The sequence below is a fragment of the Carcharodon carcharias genome, chromosome 3 (genome assembly GCF_017639515.1).
Source record: "Carcharodon carcharias isolate sCarCar2 chromosome 3, sCarCar2.pri, whole genome shotgun sequence".
In the NCBI taxonomy this organism is placed as follows: domain Eukaryota; kingdom Metazoa; phylum Chordata; class Chondrichthyes; order Lamniformes; family Lamnidae; genus Carcharodon; species Carcharodon carcharias.
In genome coordinates, this window is record NC_054469.1 from 136,857,996 (window position 1) to 136,871,097 (window position 13,102).

A 13,102-nucleotide genomic window follows, 5' to 3' on the forward strand; every position below is an offset into this window, starting at 1 on the left:
CAAAAGCTGAGGCCCAAAACAATAACAGACATCACTGAATTTCTTACGTCGTCCTTCAATATCGACTGATACAATTTCAGTACCCATTTAAGTACCCATTTGACTGCTTAATTTCTTCTTAACTGCTTTCTGAATGGTTCAATCTATCTTGCCACACAATTCTTTGACTTGTTTATTAGCTTGTCTATCAGGTCTTGTGCCCTCAGCAGCATTTTTCTGGCAATCATAGATTATCCTGCCCTTTATTGGTCAGTTGTAACTCTTTCTTGAGTTAAACAATCAAACTAAATTAACAAAATTAGGATAAAATTGGTCAGTTGTAGTTGCCCAAATTCACCGGTGTTAATAAATTGTTATGTCTAGTAAAGACATACCCACAGAGCAATAACAGCACAGGAGGAGGCCATTCAGCCAATCGAGTCCACACAAGCTCTTTGAAGAGCAATTCAGTCAGTGCCATTCCCCTCCTCTATCCCCATTAGTTCTGCAAGTTTATTTCCCTCAAGTGCCCCTTTGTAATTTTTAAATGCTGTCAGAGCAGCAGAAAAGGGTATCTAAACCTTACGAACTGAAGGCTGTAATACCATAAGATCTGCAAGCCTGTTCCTCTTCGTGTCCACCAATACAGCAAATTGGCTTCCTGGTAACAATACACAATGTCCCCATTTAACATTGTTTCAATTTAATGGTCCGTTAATGCGACCTGCATTGCCGTTTACCGTTGAAAGTTTCTTGTGCCAGTCTAATCTAAGACCACATGACCCAATTGCCACCATTGTGGAGCAGCCTCTGCCACTCCCTAACCCACCTTCTCGCTGTCGACTTTCCAGGACGCAGCCTCTTCCACTCCCTAACCCATCCTCCTGCCGAATCTCTCACTTGCAGCTTCCCTTTGCTGAACCCTTGCTGTGAGAGGAGGCTCTGAAGATGAGCAGCAAGTAGGAAGAACAGTTTCAATTTGCATAACTTGCCTCCTGCAATGAATTTGGGAACCTGAAGGGAATGAAGTATAAAGGGTGCATTAGACTGTAACAGGGAGAAACAAGGCAAAAAATGATAGCAATACAGCTTCCTCTAGAGTTGGAGACCAAGTTCACTGGCTGCTGAGTAAATGTGATTATGAGGCGTTGGGCTGCAGCTTCCCAAGGGGGTGTGAGGGTATCACTGCTACCCGCTCTGCTTCCCCAGTGCTCAGCACTGCTGCTGCTGGCGGGTCAATGCTGGCGTGTTTGCATTTACTGGAAGCTACATTTTTTAAGTACACACTGCCCTGTTCTTTGCAGACAGAAAGAACATGTGCCTGTTTCAGCTAAACAAAATAAGTGACAGCCATTCGCTGACTCATTCCTCAGGTCAATGCCTTGACCAATCAGAGTCAAGCCACCTGGTTTAAATGTCAAAGAATGCTTGGCAGTTAACTGTCAGTCATCATTACTGGTGCATCCCCCATGGCAACACCTCTACCAATCAAAGTCCACTTGCTAACCAATCAGCACTCTCTTCATATACAGCATGTTGTTTTCCCCTTGTATTGGTATTCTTGCAAAGTGTCCTGATGAGTGCAAGACAAAAAGCTTTAGGTTCTGTACTACCTAACAACATATTCTTAATTCTGTTTCCTTACTAACAATACATGAAAAACCCTTTGTTATAGCCAACATTTGTTTAGGCCATTCAAGGTATTTAAACATCCAGCACCATATTCTCATCTTTCTTCACAACTGGTAAAGTTAAATTTATTAATTTCCATCATCTAGGAGAATGAATGCAGTCTTTATTTGTTTTACATCTGCTACAAACATTAAAATATTCTTTAAACATTTTCAATTTTCTAGGAAATTTCAGATCACTTGAAGACAGTGGAGGTTGCAATTCTTTCCAATTTAATACCTAATCAGACAACCCCAATTCACCCCACATTACTAGGATTCTTTACATTCCCACTTATTTAAGAACAGCTGACATTTATGTAGCATCTTTAACATAATAAAAGATCCCAAGGTGCTTCACAGGAACATTGTAAAATAAAATGACACTGAGGCACTAGGTATTAGGTCAGATGACCAAAGACTTGGTCGAAGAGGTTGGTTTTAAAGAGAGTGTCTTACTGGAGGAAAGTGAGCTAGAAAAGTATTGGAAGAGAGTTCCAGAGCTTAGAACCTAGGCAATTGAAAACAAGATTCAGAAGAATTTTAAAATTGAGAAGTTGTTTGACTGGGAGCAAATGTGGGTCAGCAAGCACAGAGGGTGCTGGGGGAATGCAATGACATGAGCAATAGTTTTTATTGGTCTCAAGTTTAGAGGGAAGAATGTGGGAGACCAGCCAGGAGTGCACTTGAAAAGTCAAGTCTAGAAGTAACAAAAGGCATGAATGAGGGTTTTAGCAGCAGATGAACTAAGATGGCGAAGTCAGGCGATGTTATGGAGGAGGAAATAGGCAGTCTTACTGATGTCACAAAACTGTGGGCAGAACCTCACCTCGTGGTCAAATATGGCAACAAAGTTGCAAACTGACTGGTTTCACCTCAGACTTGCCAGATAGAGGGATGAAGTCAGAAGCTAGCACCAGAGCTCCTGAAGCAATGGTTTCAGTCTTGCCAATATTTAATTGGAGGAAATTTCTGCTCATCCAGTACTGGATGTCAGATAAGCAGTCTGATCATTTAGAAGCAGTAGTGTCGTGGAGAGAAATGGAGGAGATAGAACTGGGTATTACCAGTGTACATGTGAAAACTAACGCAGTGCTTTTGGATGATGTCATTGAGGGACAAAAGATAGGTCAGAAAAAAGGAGGGTGGCAACGATAGATCCTCATGGGATACAGATGATAGTGAAGGAGCAGGAAGAGAAGCCATTGCAGGCAATATTCTGGCCATGATTAGAGAGATAAGAATGGAACCAGTTGGGAGCAGTCCCACCCAGCTAGACGACAGTGAAAAGGTGTTGGAGGAGGATACTGTGGTCAACTGTGTCAAAGACTGCAGACAGGTCAAGAAGAATGAGAAAGGATAGTTTAACTTTGTCACAGTCAAGCAGGATGTCACTTGTAACTTTGAAAAGAGCCGTTTTGATACTGTGGCAGGAAACCTGATGGAGAGATTCAAACATGAAGCTCCTGGAAAGATGGGATTGAATCTGGGAAGGTGACAACACGTTCTAGGACTTGAGGGACAGGGAAATTGGAGATGGAGTAATAGTTTAGAAGGATGGTTGGGTCAAGGGTAACTTTACTTTTAAGACAGATGATGACTGCAGATTTAAAAAACAGAGAGGGACAGCACTTGAAGACAGAGAAACAACATTGTCTAACATGAGGACCAGGAGTGGAAGTTGGGTCGTCAGCAATCTAGTGAGAATAGGGCTGAGGGAGCAGGTGGGTCTCATGGATAAGATGAGCTCAGAGAGCTCTTTCTGCCTCCTTAACAATAAATTTTCCCTTTGACAGAGGTTAGGACTGGCCTATATTAATGCAACAATCATGAGAGATTTTAATCTTCTTATAGATTGGACAAATCAAATTGGCAAAAAGCAGCCTGGAAGATGACATCATATAGAGTGTTTTCAGAACAGTTTCTTACAACAATAGGTTCTGGACCATCCAGGGAACAGGCTATTTTAGATCTGGTAATGTGAAATCAGGGTTAATTAATGATGTCAGAGTAAAGAATCCTCTAGGATCATAACATGATGAATTTCACGATCAGTTTGAGGGTGAGAAATTTGCATCTGAAACTAGTGTCTTAAGTTTAAATAAAGGTAATTACAAGTGGTATGAAGAGAGTGTTAGCTAAGTGGAATGGGAAAATGGGTTAAACAGTAGGATAGGAGAGAAGCAGTGGCAGAATTGGGGGATAGTATTTTTTCCCCCAGGGGCATATACAGGAGGAGGTTAGGTCATGGCGTGCAAGTGGGATCTGGATGGAGTGATTAAAGACGGCTCTGAGATTGATACATGGTGAGACAGCAAGGTCAAGGGGGTGACTGTGAATATGGGTTAGGGAGTTTACATGAAGGGAGAGATTCAGGGAGGATAAAGAGGGCAGTGAATTCAAAAAAGGAGAGAGAACATTACAGAGTTGAGATGGAAATTACGGAGGATGAGAAGTTGTTTGGTGCAGAAGCGGAGGGTTGAAAGCAGTGAAGCTACCTCAGAGAACTTTTTTTAAAATCATACTTGGGAGAGCAGTAGAGAAAGATGATTTTGAAAGAGGTGAGAGAGGTGGAAAAAGGTGAAATGCACAAAGGAGGAGCAAGTGCCAGAAGAGTAGGGCATCTGGTGATAAGCATCAAACATCACAACTACGATCTTTGAAGCAAATGGAATATATATATAGCCAGGCAGGTAGGTGTCATCATTCAGAGATTTATCACCCCTAAGACAGGTTTCCATCAAATACTGATACTGATGCATTTATCCCTAATAGGTTCATGGATGGTAAGAGCATGTTCAAAAGAGCACAGACATTCTGGAGACACATACGTAGAGCTGTGGTGAGAGCTGATTTGCTAGCAGAGTCCACTTGGTCAGCAGTGGAGAAATAATTTGGACAGGAAGGAAATTGGCAAGATTAGCCCTCATTATCCAGCCTTTTCTGGACTGCTAAGAGAGGGTGTATTCTTAAAATTACCTTACAAAGAAAGATAATATATTAACTTGAAGGTTATAAAACTAACTATTCAGCTGGGTACAAGTTCCATAGAAGTTTAAGACAAGCAGATTAACATTGTTGCACCAATTCAAATAGATGATTTCTCAATTCCTTGTCCAGGGCAGATATGCAGAAACAGCTGACACTACAACTCATCTATTTATGCTTACATCAGTCTTTTCAAATAGAAAGTTATAGCAAAAGAAAATGTACCCCAAAATACAAGAAAAAGAGGAGGGTGCAATGAGGAGCTGAGAACAAACACTTCCCGTCTCCACATCCAGTCTTGGTACAAACTCGTAAAGGACTGCATTCACGGGTTCTCGGGTTCTCAGGCCTTAACCTTGTTTACTTCGCCCACAAATCCAACAAGAAAATGTTCTGTACTTTTCAGGGTCTCTCTCCAAAATTCAGAAGCTGTTTCATTTTTTTTTCCCTCCCTGTAATGCTGCATAAATAATTCAATTGCAAATCTTTGCTGAAATGGAATTAAATAAGAGAGCTCACAGGCACTTTTCTTCACATAACGAAAAGCTCAAGTCAATCAAAGCTATAGGTCAAAGCAAAATTGGAGGAACTTCATTTCTCCGGCACAATTAACTATTGGAATATTTTCAATCTTTCTATTGAATACATCTGCATCTTAAGATTGTTCAGACATGCATCTGAGCCCCTTATTGTCTTCAATATAGCCTGGATATCAAGCCACGTTTCTCAAAGCAACCTTGTGAAGGAAAATAGAACAAATGTGATATTAGGAAAAGAACAGGTAAATGGGATCAGGACTATTTACTCAGGGATATATGTGTGCACAGATCATTAAAGGTAGCAGGGCAGGTGGAAAGACAATTAATAAGGCAAAACTGAATATTGGGCTTTAGTGGCATACAGTACAAAAGCAAAGAAATGATGATGAACCCAGGAAAAACACTGGTTTGGCCACAACATGGAATATTGATTTCAATTCAGAGCCCCACACTATAGGAAGGCTGTGAGGGCTTTAGAAAAGGTGCAGAGAAAAGATTTACTAGAATGGTCCCAGGGATGAGGTAAGGATGAAAGCAGTTATGTCAATAGATTGAAGGAAGTAGCATTGTTCTCCTTAGAGGCGGTGGTTGAGAGGAGATTTGACAGAGGCATTCAAGGTCATGAGGTCTAGACAGACTGGATACAGAGAAACAGTTCCCCTTGTTTCTTGAAGCTTCTGCCAGAGGACACAGATTTAAGGTAAATGGCAAAAGAACCAAAGGTGATGCAAGCATAAAACCTTTTTATTAAAAAAAAAGACAGCAAGTGATCTGGAAATCAGCATCTAAAAGTGGTGGAGGTAGATTAATTATAGCTTTCAAAAGGGAATTAGCAAGTGCTTGAAGAGAAAAGATTTGTAGGGCTATGGGTAAAAAGGGCAATAAATCAGGACTTGCTAGATTGCTCTTAGGAGAGTTAGCATGCACTCAGTGGGCCAATGGCCGCCTTCTGTGCTGTAACCATTTTATGGTTAAGGACATATTTGGAAAATAGAAGCACATGGGGATAACTTATGTTTGAAAATTGGCTAAGACACAGGAGACAGTAGCTACAAATTGATGTTTGTCCTGACTGAAGAGAAGTATGCAGGAGTCCCCTAGGGGTCAGTATTAGGACCACTGCTTTTCCTGTTCTATTGATCTGGACTTGGAACAGGGAGTATAATCTGGAAGTCTGCAACATAGTGAAGAACAAGGAAGATGATATTAGCAGGCTTCTGGAGGGCTCAGGTAAGCTGGTGAAATGAGCAAACAGATAGCAGATGCGAGTTAATGCAATAATGTAGCATGGAGAAGCAGTATCATCTAAATGTACTGATTTGAAGTGGACACAAGAACAGAATGACCTGATGATACACATTCACAAATCTGACAGAGGCAGGCAAGTTGTTGATGCAGTTAAGTGGATCGGATACCTGATTTGACTAAATAGGGACACTGAATACAACAGTGTCATCCATACTAAACCTATACAAGTCATTGGTTGAGAACTCGACTGGACTATTGCACATATTTCTGGGCACCACATTTTAGCAAGGATGTCAATGTCTTGGAGAGAGGTTTACCAGAACGAGGAACTTCAGTTATGTAGACAGACTGGAGACACCAGGATTGTTCTCCTTGCAGAGAAGATTAAAAAGGTGTTTAATATACGTCCAAAGTTATGAGGAATTTTGTTAGAGCAAATAGTGAGAAATGGGCTTCTTCTGGCAGTAACTAGAGGTTATAGATTTGAAATAATTGACAAAAGAACCTAGGGGAAGATTCATAGAAGTATTTTGATACAGAAAATTAAGAGCAGGAACCTGTTACCTGGAATGGTGAAACAAGCTGATCTCACTGGAACTTTCAAAAAAGGGGAGGCAGTGGCATATTGGTATCATCACTGGACTAATAGTCCAGGCCCAGGGTAATGCTCTGGGGACCCGGGTTCAAATCACACCATGGCAGATGGTGAAATGTGAATTCACTAAAAATCTGGAATTAAAAGTCTAATTGTCAATTGTCGTAAAAACCCATCTGGTTCACTAAAACCCTTGGAGGGACTAAAACGTCAATGGTAGTGCCACATAACACAATGGTTATCCTCAAATGAAGGTGCGACTTTGTCTCCAAAAAGGATAGTGTGGTGGTCACTCCTACCAATACTGTCATAGACAGATGCATCTGTGGCAGGCAGGTTGGTGAGGGTGGGGTCAAGCATGTTTTTCCTCCTCTTGTTGGTTCCCTTGCCACCTGCCGCAGACCCAGTCTAGCACCCATATCCTTTCAGACTCAGCCAAAAACAAGTCCCACCTTCATATTGAGGGTACCCTCCATTGTGTTATGTGGCACTACTATCGTGCTAAGTGGGATAGATTTCAAACAGATTTAGCAAATCAAGACTGGGCATCCATGAGGCACTGTGGGCCATCTGCAGCAGCAGAATTGTACTCTGACACAAATCTGAAACCTCATGGCCCAGCATATCCCCCACTCTACCATTACCACCAAGCCAGGGGATCAACTCTAGTTCAAATGAAGTGTGGAGGGCATACCAGGAGCAACACCAGGCATAATAAAAATGAGGTGCCAAACTGGTGAAGCTACAACACAGGACTACCTGCATGCCAAACAACAAAAGCAGCAAGCAATTGGCAGAGCTAAGTGATTTCACAACCAATGGATCATATCTTATATTTATATAGCACCTTTTAACATAATAAAACTTCAAGGCACTTAAAACAACAGGGAGTTTCAATTACTTTACAGACAATGAAGTACCCGTATAGTGATCAAGGTTCATCAGTTGTGTAATAGAACATTCACCATTTGCATGGACCGATGCAGCCACAACAGGCCTTGGAAGCTTCACACTATCCAAGAGACAGCAATCTACTCAATCAGCACCTCACCAGTGGGCTCAGCATCCATGCCTCTACCACTGGTACACTACAGCTGCATCACAATAATATTTATAGGGTGCACAACTGCAATTTACCAAGATTACTTCAAAACCTCCAAGCTTCCAACCTCTACTATCAGAGGACAATAACAATAATGCCACTGGAATGCCATTGCATCCAATTCAGAAACCATCCTCACTTTGGGCATATGTTCATCATCCTTTTATTATAACTAGATCAAAAATACTGGAATTCACTACTCATCATCATGGGAGAACCATCACCATAAACCGCACTGTAATTCAAGGAGACAGTCCACCACTACCTTTGCTGGATAACTAGAGATGGGCACTAAATGTGACCTTGCCAACATCCTGTGAGCAAATTTTAAGATAATATTGTAGGTACAGGTAGAATAATCTTGGAAATAACCTTGCATCAAGACAATATTTTATATCCTTCAAAGTTTTAATTATGTAGAAGATGCACACAGGCCGTGGTGGGTCAAGCAAGAAAAAAACTTTCACATAAGAAAGGGGAGTCACACCAAAGTACACAAAGGGGGAAGATACATATGAATATAAAAAGTGAAGTCACCAGCACAAAACAGAAGATACATGCAAATAACAGATGCACTGGACACAAAGGACGACAAGTAACATGCTCAAAAGAAAAAGGACACAACAACCTTTTTTTTTTATTTGGATTCAACAACAAGATAGGGAAAGTTTCCAACAGGTAGGATGTGATTTTGTTGCCGTACCACCAGGAAACTATTGACATTATCTGTCACAGCAATCCAATTTAAGAGGATACCCATTTCTACAAAGTTTTAAACCAGGTGATGACATGAGTAACTGGTGCTTGATGCAGTACAAGCCACTAAAAAATGAACACACTTCCATTCAATTTCATAACTGGAAAGAAAAAAAAACATGCATTTTTGAGTGCTTCCGTCATGTGCAACAGGACATCTCAAATACTACAAAAAGAAATTAAGTACACATAAATGCAACTGCCTTTTTACTTAAACCAAGGAACCAGAAAAACAAATCATAAGAACAACTAGTTAATAGTCAAGATACAAAAAGTGTGAATATTTTCGGAATGCACTTTTGCATAAAACAATGAGGCGGTGTTTTGTAAACCTTCACAATGCACTGCTGTATTTCTGGGTGACAGATTACAGAAAAAACTCAGCTAATATACTTCTGGATCTCAAATCCATCAAGACACCATACAAAAAGAGTTAATTCACAACATGCTGAGCAATGTCACAGATTGTCTGTTTTACATGCCTGTAAAGGCCTTGATGGACATTTTGAATTTTTCTTTGCCTAATTTTCAAACAATGTGGGCAGTTTTCCCATTGATAGCCCAACTCTGGTCTACATTTGAAATTTAAAAGCTTTAACTCTAGGTATTTTACATCACTGTTTTAAAATAGAAGACTTTTTTTCCTCTTAACAGAACTAAAACTTGCATTCATCACAAGTCTGACACATGTATCAGCCCGCCTTCAGGCTGAGCTGCAACATTTTGATCTTTTAATGAATTTAGTTTGAAATCAAAATCAGTTTTTCCACACAAGCAATTCACAATTGCCTAATCTGAACTCTATGATACCATATTAACTTTCCGATATCCATGTTCAATGATTAGAACAAGGAAAATCCATAATACTCAAAACACCATTATACTGAACAAGCCAATTCTTTTTCCATAGATAATTCCACTTACCTTATCATCACATGCTTGTCCCCTAAACTCAATTAATATTCATGTTGGCTGAAAAAAAATTCTACCCAACTTTCCTTACAGGTAATTTCATAATTTCTAACGGGTCCTTAATGTTTGAACTCAAAATTTATCTAAATCAAAAATTGAAAAAGCTATTACTTCTTCCTGACATTGCTCATCATTTAAATTTGCTTTCTGAAATCCTATTCTTGCTCTCAAGAACAATGTAACTTTCCTACAAGCAGGTAACCAAAGCAGAATCCAATACTCTAGATAAGGTTTGACTAACATTTATACAGCAACCATACTTCTTGACTTGTGCTCTGCTTCTGCCAATGCACCCCATTTCACTTTTAAAGAAAAAGCGTAGTTATCAGTTTTGGAAGTTGCACATATTTATCCACAATAGCCCCAAGCATCTCTTTCTTAAATCAACAGGCAGGTAGTGCACTGGTTATGTTACTGGACTAATAACGCTCAGGCATGGACTAATAAACCAGAGCTCATTAAAGTTTAAACTCCGCCATGGCAGTTTGAGAATTTGAATGGGTAAAAAAACAAATAGAAATAACAATGTGTTAGCAATGAAAGTGAGAATGAAGTCAGGTTGTCATAAAAACACAACTACTTTACTAATACCTTTTAGTAAAGAAACTCATCATCCTTCCCTGTTCAGTGTGACACCTTCTTTGTAACTGCCTTCTTAAGTAGTCTGGCAAGTCAGTTACATCAATTCATTCAGGATAATGAAGGATAGATAATAAATACCAAAGTTTCCCAAAACACCAACATCCCAAAAAATACTTTTTAAATGTCACTAAGATGAAAGTGGTCCATACTCCTTTTGGTTCTTTGTTCTCAAAATTATTTTACCCTCATTGAACGATAGCTACCATGTGGCTCCAAGACCTCAAATCCTTTGGAATCTGGTCATATAATTTACACCAACTCCTACCTTGGCATCTTATGCCTAGTAGGAAATTTTACTCACTATTCTTACTCAAGACATTAACTTATTTAAAAAAAGCAAAACCATCCTCAGGGTACATAGCTTATAAAATCTTCCAGTTTGATAACTACACTCAATTTCTCGTTTTTAAATCAAATTCCATTCTGCCATTCTCCACTTGAAAGCCTACTGATGATCCAGGTACAGAATAACTGCCACTCACCAGGGAGTACGCAAATCCCACCCACACTCAGTAGCAACTGGAAAAGTCAAAATGATAAAAGTGGAAGGGGGCTTGTGACACATTTTCCATATGATCACCCCTATACCACAGTCCTGAAATCTGGAAAGGGTAGGCTGCCTGCCCCAAAGAAGCAGGGAACCATTTTAAATACTCCTCTTGGCCCCACAAAAATATGCCTTGGACCTTCCCTGCCCCTTTTTCAGGCTTTCCTTATTCCACCCTCATCCCTTGCTTAGCTTTCCAGGAACCATTACCATGGATCCCAGAGGCAACACAACTGCCCCCCTCCCCAGATTGTGACTCCTACCACACCAGTATCACAAAGTTAAAATCAACTACTACCTCACTTCTATTTCTGAAAAATTCTTAAGGGGTGTAATACACCTTCCCTTAAATCCACAAATGTCTGTTTCATTTTGTTCAAGTCTCTCACATTTATGAAGAAGGGCAGCAGGGGAAGGAATATAAACATCAAATAAAACTGTTTACTAAGCATAAAGTAGGGATACACTTACCTCCCACTGCAAATGAGGGGGTATGTTCCTGATCTGAAGTTTCCGACTCCTGCAGAAAGGAGGAAAGATAACTTGTGAAATAGGATAATGAAGCGAATAGTTTTTTTCCTTTAGAAGTTAAATCTTCAAAATAAATATCAATGCTCAAATACTTTGAAATGAAAAAAAGTTTCCTTCTCTTCTCATGACATCTTGAACAGTTCCACATCACTGTTCAAGATGGCATTTTATTCAGTGGACATGCCAAGGCAGCCTACACCACCAGGATTCAAGTTTCTAAACATTTTTCATTTGATGTTCCAGTAGCCCAAAACCCATCTGTAGTCTTACCCACAGTGCTCAGCATAAATGAAAATGTTCTCGATAGCACAAGTGAAAATTGTCACTAGTGGAAATGTTAAAATTTGAAAAAGAAAAAGCAAAGTACAGTAATTCAAAATAGAAATCAGAAAAAAAGTGCAAGCTCAGGTGGCTATGCAACTCAAAGTTGGTTACTTCAAAATATTTTAAGAAATGCATCAAAGGTTCTGCATAACGGGGGGCGGGAGGGGGTAGTGGTGGTTAGAAAGGGGGAGCTTAATCACTGAATAACTGTAAAAATGTTTCAATCCTTAAAAACAATAGACCATTACTCTGGTAGGTATGCGCATCATTACTTAAATCTTATATGTTTCTTTACATGTTTTATATTCTTTGAAAAAGGGACATTCCCATCCTATCATGCAATTTATTTTTAACCAAACTAGTTACAAACCCCTTCTGTTTTTTTCCCACAATTACAACCCCCACCACAAAATCAAATCTGGGGTATGATCAGTCAGTTGAACACCAATAAGTCTTCCATGCTATCTTTATTGACCACTGAAGGGACATATTGCTTTGAATGTAAAAGGGTTACACACTATTATTGCTATTTAAGAAAAGGATTCTTACCTAATTTAATCCTGCAGAAATTTGTATTATAAACTATCCTCCATTTCATGATTCATCTGCAACTGATCGACTCAATGTGCACACTTTGGTGATACCAGTTGGGGGTAGGAACCTCCACAATGACAGCATGTGAATGCATAAAGCAACACAAAATACATTTTTAGCTATCAAGTCATTTAGCAATTTTCCCAACTATAAATATCATCAAACGCCTATTGAATTTTTGCCTTATTCTGCAACAAGCGGGCTCAAAATTTAAAATTTCTAACTGGTATCCGATATGGTGCTTCATTCTAAAGGAAGCCTTAATGAAACTAATTCAACCATTTTCAAAACAGCTTAAAAATCAGCCCTAGTCTGGGCTAACATTAAATAGTTGATTGAAAGTTCTCATGTGGAAGTAGCAGGGGAGAGAAGAAAGGAAATAAGAGTTTTGTTGCAAATAGGGGAGAGGGAACAAATGGTTCTAATGATATACAATATTATCTCACCTTAAAAACATTTTAAAAACCTTCACTAACTTAGAGCAGAACTTGGAACGCAATAACGGATGTTAATATATTTCAAAATATTTTACTTGGTAGCCAGAGAATGACAACTTCCTGCGAAATTCTAATTTCTGATTTGCCACAAATAAATTTGGTTAACAGGAAACCCAAA

At 39.5% G+C, this 13,102-nt stretch overlaps 1 protein-coding gene across 4 annotated transcripts in view; it reads right to left on the reverse strand.

The window, feature by feature from the left end:
* igf2bp3 (insulin-like growth factor 2 mRNA binding protein 3) overlaps window positions 1-13,102 on the reverse strand; it is a 158,815-nt gene that overhangs the window by 109,135 nt on the left and 36,578 nt on the right. For all 4 annotated transcript variants that reach the window (XM_041185117.1, XM_041185120.1, XM_041185118.1 and 1 more), the window contains exon 3: window positions 11,510-11,558. In XM_041185117.1, coding sequence (XP_041041051.1) covers window positions 11,510-11,558 — 49 coding nt within the window. The remainder of the gene's footprint in view (window positions 1-11,509; window positions 11,559-13,102) is intronic.